This window comes from Aythya ferina (genome assembly GCF_964211825.1).
Source record: "Aythya ferina genome assembly, chromosome: 35".
In the NCBI taxonomy this organism is placed as follows: Eukaryota; Metazoa; Chordata; class Aves; order Anseriformes; family Anatidae; genus Aythya; species Aythya ferina.
Window position 1 is genome coordinate 638,967 of NC_140332.1, and position 16,022 is coordinate 654,988.

The 16,022-nt window shown below is 67.5% G+C and overlaps 1 protein-coding gene across 2 annotated transcripts; it reads right to left on the reverse strand.

Annotated features, from left to right (window-relative positions):
• Window positions 1-1,068: 1,068 nt before the first annotated feature.
• ERCC2 (ERCC excision repair 2, TFIIH core complex helicase subunit) lies at window positions 1,069-15,900 on the reverse strand. Of its 2 annotated transcripts, XM_084501946.1 has the most exons (23): window positions 15,855-15,897; window positions 15,528-15,627; window positions 15,371-15,448; window positions 15,223-15,285; window positions 15,024-15,137; window positions 13,938-14,054; window positions 12,029-12,145; window positions 11,824-11,947; window positions 11,637-11,733; window positions 11,423-11,556; window positions 10,221-10,389; window positions 8,914-9,032; window positions 8,588-8,657; window positions 8,098-8,167; window positions 7,235-7,336; window positions 7,092-7,155; window positions 5,240-5,361; window positions 5,041-5,133; window positions 2,828-2,900; window positions 2,650-2,720; window positions 1,949-2,092; window positions 1,715-1,858; window positions 1,069-1,623 (listed from the first exon to the last, which is right to left on the reverse strand). In XM_084501946.1, the coding sequence occupies exons 1-23, from the start codon at window positions 15,857-15,859 to the stop codon at window positions 1,531-1,533; spliced, it is 2,283 nt and encodes a 760-aa protein (XP_084358072.1). In that variant the 5' UTR covers window positions 15,860-15,897; the 3' UTR covers window positions 1,069-1,530. The 2 variants fall into 2 exon arrangements, with proteins under 2 accessions (XP_084358072.1, XP_084358073.1); XM_084501947.1 differs by lacking the exons at window positions 1,069-1,623; window positions 1,715-1,858 and having other exon boundaries at window positions 1,955-2,092; window positions 5,240-5,282; window positions 15,855-15,900.
• Between the last annotated feature and the right edge of the window lie 122 nt (window positions 15,901-16,022).

The window sequence follows — 16,022 nt, forward strand, 5'->3', positions numbered from 1 at the left end:
CCAAGCCCCCAGCCCCACGTGGGGGGGTGCTGGGGGGAGCACCCAAGGGTGGGGGGGGGGCTGCGTCCCCGCGCCCTGACCCCGTTGAGGATCCGCTGGATCAGGGCAATTCAAGCCGGGGGGGGGTGGGGGGGTGGCTCCGAGCCCCCCCCTCACGCCCGGTATTTTTAGGCCGGGTTGGGTTTCGCGGCCGGATCCAGTGTCGGCGCTGGGGACCCCAACGGGGGGCACGGGAAGGGCGGCGGGAACCTGGGGGGGGGGGCACCCATGGGTGGGGAAGGGGGTGGCATTAGGAACCCCCCCCCCGCACCCCAAAATGGTGGAGGGTGTCCCCATGGGGAAACTGAGGCACGGAGCGTGGGGGGGGGGGCCGGATTGCTGGGGGGGGGTCCCACACCTGTGGGGTTCCCCATAGGGCGCCTCCCCCCCCCCACCCATGGGTGCCCCGTTAACAGGGTGCTGCTGGCACAAGGGGGTGGCCATGGGGGGGACCCTGGGGACATGGGGACAGTGGGGACAAGGGGTGCCAGGGACAGGGGGACAATGGGGACAATAGGGCCCTGGGGACTTGGGGTGCTGGGGACCCTGGGGACCTTGGGGACATGGGGTGCCAGGGACAGGGGGACAATGGGGACACTGGGGACAATAGGATTGTGGGGACATGGGGTGCCAGGGACCCTGGGGACATGGGGTGCTAGGACAAGGGGACAATGGGGACACTGGGGACAATGGGGCCCTGGGGAGCCAAGGAAATGGGGTGCCAGGGACATGGGGACCTTGGGGACATGGGGTGCTGGGGACATGGGGACAATGGGGACCCTGGGCACACGGGGACCCTGGGTGCCAGCAACATGGGGACAATGGGACCCAGGCTGTGGGGGCTGGGGGGGCACTTTTGGGGCCGGGGGGGCCACAAGCCTGCTCCCACCCATCCCTCCCTGCAGCGGGGGCACCACAGCCCCCACCCCAAAAAAAAAAAGTTGAGGGGGGAGCACAGGGGGGACAGAGACACGGGGTGGGGGGCGGGGGTCCCGCCTGCAGCTGCTTTATTTTGGGAACACTGGGGGGGGGTGGGGGGGGTGGGTCCCAATGTGCGGCTCCAGCAGGACTGGGGGGGGTCCAGGTCCTGCTCCGTGTGAGCGGGGGGGCTCCAGACCCCACCCCAAATATATGGGGGGGGGTCCAGGTCCTGCTCTGTGTAACAGGGGGGCTCCAGACCCCACCCCAAATACAGGGGGGGCTCCAGATCCTAGTCCATGTGATCGGGGGGAGGTGTCCAGATCCCAATCCAAGTTGTGGGGGGGGACCCAGATCCCCCTCCCTGTGCTCGGGGGGGGCTCCAGCCCCCACCCCAAACACACGGGGGGGGGGACCTGGGCCCCGCTCCGCCCCCACAGGGGGGGGATCTCCGTCCCCCTCCCCACCGCTGGGGGCTTTCCCGATCCCTTTCCACGCACACAGTGGTGGTCCGGGGGGGGGTCAAGTCTTGCTCCGAGCGTGCGGTGGGGGGGTCGCCGCCCCCCCCCAGCCTCAAGCCTGCTGGGCGATCTGCTCGATCCTCTGCAAAACCTCCTCCGACTGCAGCTGCTCCAGCGTCAGCAGCGACAGCCCCAGCTGGTCCTCCTACCCCGGGGGGGCCGACGTCAGAGGGGCTTTGGGGGGGGGTCCCAAAAAAAAAAAAAAACCCAAAAAAATAAATAAAAAGGGTCCTCACCTTCTGGAAGGGCTGGGCCATCTGCCGCAGGAAGAATTTGGCCACTTGCACGGCCTCGTCCACCGTCAGGTTGAGGTTGGCGTCGGAGATGTGCTCCTGGATCCACCGCGGCAGCTTGCCCCGCTTGTCCGCCCGGGCGAAACGCTGCGCCACGGGGGGGTCACGAGAAGGAATTTAGTGGGTTTTTTTATTTTTTTAACCCCCCCTCAACCCGTGCCAGGAGCTGGCACCCACCTTATCGGCGAAAACCATGAGGCCGTAGTCGGTTTTGCCCCGCAGAGCCCGGCCGACGCACTGGGCGGCGTGGCGCATGGCGTCGAAGGTGAGGAAATCGTTCTCCCGGATCTGGAATTGGTCCCGCAGGTACTCCAGGCGTGCCTGGGGGAGAGGGGGGGGGACACGAAGATCTTTAGGGGGCTGCTCTGACAGTGGGGTGCCCCTCTAGGGTCTTGCGGTGTCCCCCCCGGGGGTCCGCTGCAGCCCGTGGGGTGTGCGCCCCCGTGCACCGCTTGTGTTCCCCTGGTGCTTGGTGGGGTCCCTGGGGGTCCTGGGGGTCCCCCATTGGTCCCCTGGGTGCCTGGTGGGGTCCCAAGGGGGTCTTGGTGGTCCCCAGGGTGCCCCATTGTGTCCCATGGGTGATCAGTGGGGTCCCAGTATGGTCCTGGTGGTCCCCCGCTGTGTCCCCTGAGTGCCTGTTGGGCTCCCAGGGGGGTCCTGGTGGTCCCCAGGGTGCCTCACTGTGTCCCATGGGTGCCTGGCAGGGTCCCAAGGGGGTCCTGGTCATCCCCACCATGTCCCATGGGTGCCCCCCTGTGGCACCAGCACGTCCTGCAGGTCCCCAGGGTGCCCCATTGTGTCCCATGGGTGCCCGTTGGGGTCCCAGGAGGGTTCCTGGTGGTCCCCAGGGTGCCCCCCGCTGTCCCCACGCCCCTCACCTTCAGGATGCGGCTCTGGGTGTAGACGTAGGGCACCCCGAACATGACCACGGCCCTCCCGTAGTGGTGCACTGCAGGGGGGACACACGGTGACATCGGGGACACCACGGGGGGGAGCCACGTCCGTGTCCCCCCCCCACGTCCCCCTCCCCTCCCCGAACTTGTCCCCGTCCCTCACCGAAGTCGATGCCCTCCGACACCTTGCCCCGGGCCACCGAGAGCAGGATGGCACCGCGGCCGTTCTCGCAGGCCTGCCGAAAAACAGAGCCGGGTCACCCCCCCGGGGACAGCACCCAGGGGACACCAGGGGACAGGGACAGCACCCAGGGGACACCAGGGGACACCAGGGGATGGGGACAGCACCCAGGGGACACCAGGGGATGGGGACAGCACCCAGGGGACACCAGGGGACACCAGGGGACAGGGACAGCACCCAGGGGACACCAGGGGACACCAGGGGATGAGGACAGCACCCAGGGGACACCAGGGGATGGGGACAGCACCCAGGGGACACCAGGGGACACCAGGGGATGGGGACAGCACCCAGGGGACACCAGGGGACAGGGACAGCACCCAGGGGACACCAGGGGACACCAGGGGACCCCAGGGGATGGGGACAGCACCCAGGGGACACCAGGGGATGGGGACAGCACCCAGGGGACACCAGGGGACCCCAGGGGACCCCAGGGGATGGGGACAGCACCCAGGGGACCCCAGGGGACACCAGGGGATGGGGACAGGGACAGCACCCAGGGGATGGGGATGGTCCCCAGGGGACAGGGACAGCACCCAGGGGACACCAGGGGACCCCAGGGGATGGGGACAGCACCCAGGGGACCCCAAGTGATCGGGACAGCTCCCCAGGGGATGGGGACAGCCCCAAGGGGACCCCAGGGGACAGGGAGAGCCCCCAGGGGATGGGGACAAACCCAAGGGAGTGGGGACAGCCCCCAGGGGACAGGGACAGCCCCCAGGGGATGGGGATGGCTCCCAGGGGACCCCAGGGGATGGGGACAGCCCCAAGAGGACAGGGACAACCCCAAGGGGACCCCAGGGGACAGGGAGAGCCCTAGGGGATGGGGATGGCCCCCAGAGGACCCCAAGTGATGGGGACAGCTCCCAGGGGATGGGGACAGCCCCAAGGGGACCCCAGGGGATGGGGACAGACCCCAGGGAATGGGGACAGCCCCAGGGGACAGGGACAACCCCAAGGGACCCCAGAGGACAGGGACAGCCCCAAAGGGACCCCAGGGGACAGGGAGAGCCCCCAGGGGATGGGGATGGCTCCCAGGGGACCCCAGGGGATGGGGACAGCCCCCAGGGGACAGGGACAACCCCAAGGGACCCCAGGGGATGGGGACAACCCCAAGGGGACGCCAGGGGATGGGGACGGACCCCAGGGAATGGGGATGGCTCCCAGGAGATGGGGACAGCCCCCAAGGGACCTCAGGGGATGGGGACAGCCCCAAGGGGACCCCAAGGGGTGGGGACAGCCCCAGGGGACAGGGACAACCCCAAGGGGACCCCAAAGGACCGGAAGAGCCCCCAGGGGATGGGGATGGCCACTGGGAATGGGGACGGCCCCTATGGGACAGGGACAGCCCCCGGGGGACCCCAAAGGACAAGGAGAGCCCCCAGGGGATGGGGATGGCCCCCAAGGGACCCCAGAGGATGGGGACAGCCCCAAGGGGACCCTAGGGGACAGGGACAGCCCCAAAGGGACCCCAGGGGATGGGGACAGCTCCCAGGGGATGGGGACAGCCCCAAGGGGACCTCAGAGGATGGGAACAGCCCCAAGGGGACCCCAGGGGACAGGGAGAGCCCCCAGGGGATGGGGATGGCTCCCAGGGGACCCCAGGGGATGGGGACAGCCCCCAGGGGACAGGGACAACCCCAAGGGACCCCAGGGGACGGGGACAACCCCAAGGGGACGCCAGGGGATGGGGACGGACCCCAGGGAATGGGGATGGCTCCCAGGAGATGGGGACAGCCCCAAGGGACCCCAGAGGACGGGGACAGCCCCAAGGGGACCCCAAGGGGACCCCAGGGGATGGGGACAGCCCCAGGGGACAGGGACAACCCCAAGGGAACCCCAGAGGACGGGGACAGCCCCAAGGGGACCCCAGGGGATGGGGACAGACCCCAGGGAATGGGGATGGCTCCCAGGGGACAGGGACAACCCCAAGGGACCCCAGAGGACAGGGACAGCCCCAAGGGGACCCCAGGGGACCCGAAGGGATGGGGACAGCCCCCAGAGGACGGGGACAGCCCCAAGGGGACCCCAGAGGATGGGAACAGCCCCAAGGGGACCCCAGGGGACAGGGACAACCCCAAGGGACCCCAGGGGACAGGGACAACCCCAAGGGGACCCCAAGGGCCGGGACCAGCCACCTCCTGGTACTTCTCCAGGGCCATACTGGTCTCGGCCCCGTCCTGCGTCTCGATGAAGATGAGCTTGTTGCGCTGGATGTTCTCCAGGATGCCCTGGGATGGGGACAAAGGGGACACCAAAAGGGGACACAGGGGACAGCGTGAGCGGGGCGGGGGCCACCCGAGGGCCCTTTTTGGGGGCGGGTTTGGGGTCGCCTACCTGCTCGTACCAGGAGGCCACGATGTTCTCCATGTACTGGTAGCTGGTGAAGAAGGCGACGAGGCCGTCGGGGACCACGGCCGACAGCTCCAGCAGCAGGTTCCCGTAGTTGCGGATGACGGCTGAGCCCCGGGGTCACTCGGGGTGCCCCCAAAAGACCCCAAATAACGCCCCCCAACCGCCCCGTAACCCCGTCCCCGCTCCGTGACATGTCACCGTGTCCCCGTCCCCGCTCTGTGCTGTAGGATGGTGTTCTTGTCACCCCTGATCCCATAACCGTGTTCCTGTCCCTATAACCGTGTCCCTGTCCCCTCCCTGATCCCATAACCACGTCCCTGATCCCATAACCATGTCCCTGGGTGTTCCCTGTGCCCTATAACCACGTCCCTGTCCCCTCCCTCTCCTATAACTGTGTCCCTGTCCCTATAACCATGTCCCTGTCCCCTCTGTGATCCCATAACCCTGTCCCTGTCCCTTCCCCATACCCTATAACCAAGTCCCTGTCCGCTCCCTGATCCCATAACCATGTCCCTGTCCCCTCCCTGATCCCATAACTGTGTCCCTGTCCCTATAACCATGTCCCTGTCCCCTCCCTGATCCCATAACCACATCCCTGTCCCTATAACCATGTCCCTGTCCTCTCCCTGTGCCCTATAACCACGTCCCTGTCCCCTCCCTGATCCCATAACCGTGTCCCTGTCCCTATAACCATGTCCCTGTCCCCTCCCTGTCCCTATAACCATGTTCCTGTCCCCTCCCTGATCCCATAACTGTGTCCCTGTCCCCTTCCCGATCCCATAACCCTGTCCCTATAACCATGTCCCTGTCCCCTCCGTGATCCCATAACCAAGTCACTGCCCCTTCCCCATACCCTATAACCATGTCCCTGTCCCCTCCTTGATCCCATAACCCTGTCCCTACCCCTATAACCATGTCCCTGTCCCTTCCCTGATCCCATAACTGTGTCCCTGTCCCTATAACCATGTCACTGTCCCTTCCCTGTCCCTATAACCATGTCCCTGTCCTCCCTGATCCCATAACCCTGTCCCTGTCCCCTCCCTGATCCCATAACCCTGTCCCTACCCCTATAACCATGTCCCTGTCCCTTCCCTGATCCCATAACTGTGTCCCTGTCCCTATAACCATGTCACTGTCCCTTCCCTGTCCCTATAACCATGTCCCTGTCCTCCCTGATCCCATAACCCTGTCCCTGCCACTATAACCATGTCCCTGTCCTCTCCCTGTGCCCTATAACTATGTCCCCATGTCCTCCCTGACCCCATAACCATGTCCGTGTCCCTATAATCACGTCCCTGTCCCTTCCCTGTGCCCTATAACCATGTCCCTGTCCCCTCCCTGATCCCATAACCGTGTCCCTGTCCCTATAACCATGTCCCTGTCCCCTCCCTGTGCCCTATAACCACGTCCCTGTCCCTGCTCCCCCCTGGTGTCCCTGTCCCCTCATCCCCATCCCCATCCCCATCCCCGTCCCCCCCCGTGTCCCTGTCCCCCCCCCAGTGTCCCTGTCCCCCCCCCGTGTCCCTGTCCCCCCCCAATGTCCCTGTCCCCTCATCCCCATCCCTGTCCCCCCCCGTGTCCCTGTCCCCCCCCCAGTGTCCCTGTCCCCCCCCCGTGTCCCTGTGTGTCCCCCCCCGGTGTCCCTGTCCCTTCATCCCCATCCCTGTCCCCCCCCGTGTCCCTGTCCCCTTGTCCCCATTCCCATCTCTTTTCCCCCCCTGTATCCCTGTCCCCCCCCCCAGTGTCCCTGTCCCCCCCCTGTGTCCCTGCCCCCCCCAGGTGTCCCTGTCCCCCCCCATGTCCCTGTCCCCCCCCCGGTGTCCCTGTCCCCTACCGATGTCCTCTCTGGTCTCGAACTTGGAGCTGATGGCCACCTGGTCATTGCCCCGGCCCACGATCTGGGGGGGGGGACACAAGGTGACAATGGGGTCCCCAAATGTGTCCCCCCCCCCAAATGTCCCCCCCCCCAAAGCTCACCATGGGGCACAGGCAGGTCCGCGCCAGCGTCATGGTGAAGGTCGCCATGGTAACGGGGCGAAAATCCAGGATTTTGGGGTAAATGTCCAGGGGGGACAGGGTCTGGGGGGAGAAGGGGGGGGGGGAAAAAAAAGGGGGGGGGTCAGATGTGGTGGGTCCCATGGTGGGGGGGGGCATAGAGGGAATGGGGGGGGCGAGGGGGGGATGCTGATATGGGGGGGACATGGGGGGGGCATGGGGGGGTCCTGGGGATGGGGGGGGGACATGGGGGGGGCATGGGGGGGACATGGGGTCATGGGGGGTCATGGGGGGGTCCTGGGGATGGGGGGGGACATGGGGGGGCCATGGGGGAGTCCTGGGGACATGGGGGGGGTCCTGGGGGGGTGGTGAGGGACGTGGGGACATGGGGGGGGCACGGGGACATGACAGGGTCATGGGGGGGACATGGGGTCATGGGGGGGGTCCTGGGGGGTCCTGGGGGGGTCCTGGGGACATGGGGGGGGGCATGGGGTCATGGGAGGACATGGGGTCATGGGGGGGACATGGGGGGGTCCTGGGGGGGCAGTGAGGGACACGGGGGGGGGTCCATGGGGGGGACACGGGGACATGACAGGGTCATGGGGGGGACATGGGGTCCTGGGGGGGGTCCTGCGGGGGACATGGGGGGGGACATAGGGTCATGGGGGGGTCCTGGGGGGGCATGGGGTCATGGGAGGACATGGGGGGGGTCCTGGGGGACATGACAGGGTCATGGGGGGGACACGGGTGGGAAATGGGGACGGGGGGGGACACGGGGGGGCCATGGGGGGGCCATGGGGTCATGGGAGGACATGGGGGGGGTCCCGGGGGGGGCAGGGACTGACCCCCGAGGTGATGATGACGGACTGGAAGCGCTCAAAGACGGGTTTGATGGCGATGGAGGCGTCCATGCAGCTGCGGGGGGGGGCACACGGGTGACACCAGTGCCCCCCCCCAACCCTCCAGAGCCCCCCCCCCAAAATTCCGTGCCCCCCCCCACCCCGAGCCTCTGCCCCTCTGCCCCCAGCATTGGGGCAGGACCTCCCCATAGACCCCCATGACCCCCCCCCAGCACCCCCCACGACCCCTCCAGCCCCCCTGTGCCCCCCCTCAAAAAAAACTGTGCCCCCCCAAAAAAAACGTGCCCCCCCAAACCTCCCTGTGCCCCCCCAGCCCCTTTTTCCCCCCAAAAAAGCCCTGTAACTCCCCCAAAAAAGCCCTGTACCCCCCAAAAAAAACCCCTGTGCCCCCCCCAAACCTTTTGTGCCCCCCCCAGACATTTTTCCACCCCCCGTGCCCCCCCCCAGCCCCTTTCCCCCCCCCCCCGAGCCCCACCTGAAGTGCAGGATGGGGTTGGAGATGGTGGGGGTCCTGTCGTCGAAGGGCTCGATGATGATGGTGAAGCCTGGAAAAAAAAGGGGGGGGGGCACATAAATACACGGGGGGGGCACTCATCAATTAGGGGGGGCACCCAGCAGGGCCCCCCCACACCGCAGAGCCCCCCCCACGTCGCCTATTCCCCCCCCAACCTCCCCATCCCCACAGCCCAACGCCCGATCCGGCGCCGATTAAAGAGGGAAGGGGGCAAAATAAAAAGGCCGGGGGGGGCTCAAAGGTGGTGGCCCCCCCCGGAGGGCCCCCCCCCGGGAAAAAAAAAGGACCTTTGGAGTAGGTGCTGACGAGGGTGGCGAAGTTGGAGACCAAGGTGATGGCGGAGAAGTCGGCCACGTCGGCGATCTCCAGCGTGCGCAGCAGCGAGCGCAGGCGCTCGGCGCAGAACCTGGGGGGGGGACGGGGACACGGGGGGGGACACGTCACTCCTGGGGGGGTGACGGCACCCCTGGGGGGGTGATGGGACCCCTGGGGGGGTGATGGCACTCGTGGGGGGGGCGTGATGGCACCCACGGGGGGGGAAATGCTCTGGGGAGGGTGAGCTGGAGGGGACGCGTTGGGGACACGGTGACATGGGGGGGGCACAATGGCACCTGGGGGGGTGATTTCACTCGTGGGGGGGTGACGGCACCCCTGGGGGGGTGATGGCACTCGTGGGGGGGTGATGGCACTCGTGGGGGGGGCGTGATGGCACCCACGGGGGGGGAAATGCTCTGGGGAAGAGGAGGGGGAGCTGGAGGGGATGTGGTGTGTTGGGGGGGGACATGGTGACATGGGGGGGGCACGATGGCACCTGGGGGGGTGATGGCACTTGTGGGGGGGTGACGGCACCCCTGGGGGGGTGATGGCACTCGTGGGGGGGTGATGGCACTCGTGGGGGGGGCGTGATGGCACCCACGGGGGGGGAAATGCCCTGGGGAAGAGGGGGGGGAGCTGGAGGGGATGCACTGGGGACACGGTGATGTGGGGGGGTTATGGTGACATGGGGGGGGGCACGATGGCACCTGGGGGGGTGATGGCACTCGTGGGGGGGTGATGGCACCCCTGGGGGGGTGATGGCACTCGTGGGGGGGGCGTGATGGCACCCACGGAGGGGGAAATGCTCTGGGGAGGGTGAGCTGGAGGGGACGCGTTGGGGACATGGTGACATGGGGGGGGGACATGGTGACATGGGGGGGGGACACAGCACCCTGGGGGGCCCCGTGTCACCTGGGGGGGGTCTCATGTCACCCTGGGGGGGGCACACGGCATCCCAAAGTGGGGGGGACACTGTCCCAATGAGAGAGGGGGCGGAAAATGTCACCATGGACAGGGGACACGGTGTCCTGGGGGGGGTGACACCACCCTGGGGGGGCTCCCATCACCCCGGGGGGGGGATACATCACCTGGGGGGGGGTCACATCATCCCAAAACGAGGAGGGGGGGGCACTATTTTAGGTTTGGGGGGGGGGGGGGGTTGACACACCCCGAAGCAGATCCCAGGCACCAGCGGCCACCAGGGGGGTCTCCGCCTTTTCGGGCACGGAAAGGGGGGGTGGGGGGGCTTTTTTTTTTTGGGGGGGGGGCACGGACTCACCGCAGGGGCTTGCGCTCGATGCAGACCTTGTCGTGGAGGTCTCGGAGGAAGGCGGGGGGGCTCTCCTGAACCACCCGGGGCCCCCGCAGGCGCGCTCGCAGGTAAGCCACCAGGCGCTTGAGGAAGCCCACGAAGTGCTCGGCCGTGCGGATGCTGCCGGGGACAGCCTCTGGGGGGGGGGCAAAATAAAAAAAGGGGGGGTTAAAAAACTCCCGGGGGGGGCGCGGGGATAAATTGGGGGGGCGTGGGAGCGAAGGGGGGGGCGTGGGGGTAAAGGGGGCGCAGGGAAAGGTGGGGAGAGGGGTGGGAGCGCGATGAAGGGTTGGGGTTTGGGGGGGTATAAAGGTGAGGGGGGGGCATAAAAATACCGGGGGGGGCATAGAAATAAAAGGGGGGGGCACAGAGATATGGGGGGGATGTGGAAATTTTGGGGGGGGCACAGAAATTTTGGGGGGGGCATGGAAATGCAGAGGGAGGGGTGAAGGTCCCAGGTGGTGGGGCTGGGGGCGCCCCAAAGGGATTGGGGTTGGGGGGGGGACAAAAAAAAAGGGGGGGGGGCATAAAAACACCGGGGGGGCACAGAAATAAAAGGGGGGGGGGACAGAAATATTGGGGGGGGCACAGAAATGCAGAGGGGGGGGGCCGGATTTCCCCACAACAGAAATTGGGGGATTGGGGGGAGCAGAGACCCCTCCCTAGGGTAGAAATTGGGGGGGCGGCACCCAAATATGGGTCAGAAGTGGGGGGGGGCACCCAAAAAGGAATTTTGGGACCCCCCCGATCTGTGCAGTGGCAGTGGGGGGGGGTCCCACACCCCAAGGGGGGGGTCCCACACCCCAAGGGGGGGGTCCCATACCCCAAGGGGGGGGTCCCATACCCCAAGGGGCGGGCTGCACCCAGCCCTGGGGGCACCAGCAGAGGCTCGGAGCCCCCCCGGGGTAAAAAAACAGGGGGGGGGCACCCCAAAACCCCCGCATACATCTTGGGGGGGGGCGTCCTGAGACTTTTGAGCCCCCCCCCCCGACCCCCCCACCCCATTCAGCCACATCCCGGCTGCCTCCGAGCTTTATTTTGGGGAGAAATCCCACCAAAAAAAACAACCCTCAAACGACCCCGGGGGTGGCCGGTGCGGATCCGGGGGGGGGTCACCGAGGGAGGGGGCGCATCGGTGACCCCCCCCCTCACCCGGGGGGGGCTCTGACCTTGTAGGATCTGGTCGGGGAGCACGGGGTTGGCGAGGTAGAGGTCGGTCTCGCGGGCGACCCCCGCTTCTCGCAGCCCCTCCACCAGGCGCCGGTACTCGTCCCGCAGCCGCTCCGCGTCCGTGTCCTTGATCCTGGGGGGGGGCCACGGTGACAAAAAAGGGACAAAAAAGGCCAAAAATGGGATAAAAAAGGGTAAAAAGGGGGTGCTCACTTTTGGATGGTGGCTTGCAGCGTGGCCACGTTGGCCTGGCAGCGGTCGAGCGTGCGGCGCGTGATGTTCACCCCCATGGAGTCGATGCAGACGTTGTCTTTAGGGGGGGGCACAAAAAAAAAGGAGGTGACAGCGGGGTTGGGGACGCTTGGGGACGCTTGGGGATGTCACGGGGGGGGGCGCTCACCGATGTTGTGCGCCTCGTCGAAGACCACGACGGATTTTTTGGCCAGCTCCTTGGACACCAGGTCGGCGATTTTGGGGTCCAGCAGGTAGTGGTAGCTGTAGACCACCACGTTGGCGTGGAGGATCTGGGGGGGGGGGGGCACAAACGTCACCCCCACGGGTTTCAGGGGGGGGTCCCGGTGTCCCATAGCCCCCCCCCCCGTTACCGAAAAGCGGGCGAGGAAATAGGGGCACCAGCCCCTCTGGCGGCCGTACGCCTTCAGGTCGTCCAGGTTGTAGACGCCGTAGGGCAGGAGCTCCTCGCGGCCCTGGGTGTCAAATTCCTGGGGGGGGGGACACAAATTAGCCCCGGGGGGGTCACGAGGGCCGGGGGGGGGTGATTAAAATGTTCTGGGCCCCCCCCAAGGGATGTGAAGCGCCCCAAGGTGGTGTGGCTCCCCCCTTGCACTAATGTATCGTGTTACCTATCCATGGGGATGTTGTCACCCCAAAGGGTGAGCCCCCCCCCCAAAAGGTGACACCAGCCCCCCCCAGATGATGTGTGACCCCCCCAGAGTGACATGACCCCCCCCAGGTGATGTGTGACCCCCCCAAAAGGTGACACCAGCCCCCCCCCCCAGGTGATGTGTGACCCCCCCAGAGTGACACGAGCCCCCCCCAAGTGACCTGTGACCCCCCCAGGTGACGTGTGACCCCCCTAGGGTGACACAAGGCCCCTCCCAGGCAATGTGTGACCCCCCCAGGGTGATACAAGCCCCCCCCAGGGTGACATGAGCCCCCCCACAGGCAACATGGGACCCCCCCAGGGTGACACAAGCCCCCCCCCAAGGTGATATGGGACCCCCAGGGTGACATGAGCCCCCCCCAGGTGATGTGTGACCCCCCCAGGTGCCATGAGCCCCCCCCCAGGTGACATGTGACCCCCACAGGGTGACATGAGCCCCCTCCAAGTGACACGAGCCCCCCCCCAGGTGACCTGTGACCCCCCTAGGATGACAAGAGCCCCCCCCTCAAGGTGAAATGAGCCCCCCCAGGTGATGTGTGACCCCCCCCCGAGTGACATGACACCCCCCCCAAGTGATATGTGACCCCCCCAGGGTGACACGAGACCCCCCAGGTGCGATGTCCCCCCGCCCAGGTGCCATGTCACCCCCCCCAGGTGATGTGTGCCCCCCCAGGTGATGTGTGACCCCCCCAAAGCGATATGTGACCCCCCCAGGGTGACATGAGCCCCCCCAGGGTGACACGAGCCCCCCCCCAATCAATGTGTGACCTCCCCCAGGTAACACGTCACTCCCCCCAGGTGCCATGTCCCCCCGCCCAGGTGCCATGTCACCCCCCCCAGGTGACGTGTGACCCCCCAGGGTGATGTGTGCCCCCCCCAGGTGACCTGTGACCCCCCCCCAAAGTGATACGTGACCCCCCCAGGGTGACATGAGCCCCCCCCCAGGTGCCATGTCACCCTGCCCAGGTGCCATGAGCCCCCCCCAGGTGACCTGTGACCCCCCCAGAATGACACGAGTCCCCCCCCAGGTGATGTGTGACCCCCCCCAGAGTGACATGAGCCCCTTCCAAGTGACACGAGCCCCCCCCCAGGTGTCCTGTGACCCCCCCAGAGTGACATGACCTCCCCCAGGTGATGTGTGACCCCCCCAGAGTGACACAAGCCCCCCCCAGGTGACCTGTGACCCCCCAAAGTGACGTGTGACCCCCCCCTAGGGTGACACAAGGCCCCCCCCAGGCAATGTGTGACCCCCCCAGGTGCCATGAGCCCCCCCCCAGGTGACCTGTGACCCCCCTAGGATGACAAGAGCCCCCCCCAGGGTGACACAAGCCCCCCCCCAGGTGACGTGTGCCCCCCCCAGGGTGTCATGAACCCCCCCCGGTGACCTGTGACCCCCCCAGAATGACACGAGCCCCCCCCAGGTGATGTGTGACCCCCCCAGGGTGACACGAGCCCCCCCCCAGGTGCCATGTCCCCCCCCAGGTGCCATGTCCCCCCCCCAGGTAACACGTCACCCCCCCCAGGTGACATAAGCCCCCCCCAAGTGACGTGTGACCCCCCCCCCCAGGTGGCGCGTGCCCCCCCCCCCCCCCCCCCCCCGGTGCCCCCACCTCGAAGAAGCGGCAGGCGGGCAGGGCGGCGTCGCGGCGGTGCTGGGCGCGCACGTGGGAGGCCGTGAGGCTGAGGCAGCGCCCGTCCACCTCCTGCCCGAAACGCAGCGCCGACACCTGGGGACGGGGACAGCCCTGTCACCTCCCCTGTCACCTCCTCTGTCACCTCCCCGTGTCACCCCTGTCACCTCTGCCACCCCCCCCCCCCCCCCTCACCTCTGCCACCAGGGCTGCCCCCAGCCCACGTCCCCAGGGACGCCGAGGACACCGGGAACTGGCCCCTTCTGATGTCCCCCGGTGTCACCAGGGCCACCAGGGGCTGTCCCCAATGTCCCACCATCATCCCCAGTGTCCCCAGTGTCACCAGGGGCTGTCCCCAGTGTCCCCAGAGCCCCACCATCGTCCCCAGTGCCACCAGGATCTGTCCCCAGCCCCCCCAATGCCACCAGGATCTGTCCCCAGAGCCCTACAATTGTCCCCAGTGTCCCCAGTGCCACCAGGGGCTGTCCCCAAAGCCCTGCCACCATCCCCAGTGTCCCCAGTGCCACCAGGCACTGTCCCCAGTGTCCCCAGAGCCCCACCATCGTCCCCAGTGCCACCAGGGGTGACCCCTTCTAATGTCCCCAGTGTCCCCAGTGCCGCCAGGATCTGTCCCCAGAGCCCCACCATTGTCCCCAGTGCCCCCAGGATCTGTCCCCAGCGTCCCCAGTGCCACCCGGGGCTGTCCCCAGACCCATCCCAGTAACCACAGTCTCCCCAGGAGCTGTCCCCAGCATTCCCAGTGCCCCCAGTCCCTGTCCCCAGTGTCCCCAGTGCCACCAGGGGCTGTCCCCAGCACTCTCAGTGCTCTCAGGCCCTGTCCCCAGTGCTCCCAGTGCCCCCAGTCCCTGTCCCCAGTATCCCCAGTGCCACCAGGGGCTGTCCCCAGCCCCCTCCCAGTGCCCCCAGTGTCCCCAGCCCCGTAGCATCTGCCCCCTGCCGCTGCCCCCGCTGCCACCATGCCCTGTCCCCAGCCCCCCCCCACTGTCCCCAGTGTCCCCAGCCCCCTCCCAGTGCTCCCAGTGCTCCCAGTACCCCCCCACACACCTCGGGGTGGATGCACAGATTCTTCCTGGAGCTCAGCGCCAGCCCCAGGAAGGGCAGCTTCTCCCCGAGCTGCTTCTCGTAGTAATCCAGCAGCTTCCGCAGCTCCTCGATCACCTGCGGGGGGGGGGCGAGGCTCAGACGGATCCCTTGGGATCCACCCCACCCCCCCCAGGGGGGGGGATCCACTCCCTGCCCCCACCTTCTCGATCTCGGGCACGGTGCGGGAGCAGTAGATCAGCTTGGTCACATCCAGCGGCCGAGCCTGGAGGAGGAGACAAGAGATGCTGAGCTCGCACAGCCTGGGATCCACTGGGATCTACTGGGATCCACTGGGAGCCAGCGCTCACCCGCTGGTACGCCACGATGAGGGCCAGCAACGACACCGTCTTCCCGGTCCCGGAGGGCATCTCCAGCACGCCATGACCCTGTGGGGGAGAGAGTAGAGAGTGGATCCCAGCCGGGATCGGGTGGATCCCTGCCAGGGGGAGTGGATCCCCGGCCCACCTTGGCGTCCAAGGTCCGCTTGAGCTCCAGCATGTAGGAGAACTGCTCGGGGTAGATGTAGTCATAGGGGAAGGGCACCAGGAGCCCGTCGATGTTGAGCCTGAAGGGATCCACCGCTGGGGGGGGGGCTCGGAGGGATCCACTGGGGGCTCCCGCCCGAGCCCAGCCCCGCCGCACCCCCCCCAACCCCCCCCCCGGCTCCGAAATGGGCCTAAAAGAGGCCTAAAAGGGGGTGGGGGGGGTGGGGGATCCCCCGCGCCTCGGGATCCACCGCGGGGATCCCCCCCCACCCCCTCCCCGGGATCCCCTCCCCCGCCCCCCGCTCACTTCATGGCGGCCGCCGGCCCCGCGCGGCCGCCGCCAGTCCTCTCTCCGGTCCGCACAGCCTCCCCATTGGCCGTCCCGCCCGCCGGGCCCCGCCCCCCGCGCCTCCGATTGGTCCCGCGGGACGCCCGTCAAGGAGCGGAGGGAGGGAGCGAGGGGAGAGCAACCGAG

Excerpts from the sequence above, each read along its gene's own strand:
- ERCC2 (XM_084501946.1), bottom strand. Across the intron at positions 11,734-11,823 it reads CGACGAGGCGCACAACATCG|ACAACGTCTGCATCGACTCC; the intron begins GTGAGCGCCCCC and ends CCCCCCCTAAAG. Across the intron at positions 11,557-11,636 it reads CTGCAAGCCACCATCCAAAA|GATCAAGGACACGGACGCGG; the intron begins GTGAGCACCCCC and ends GCCCCCCCCCAG.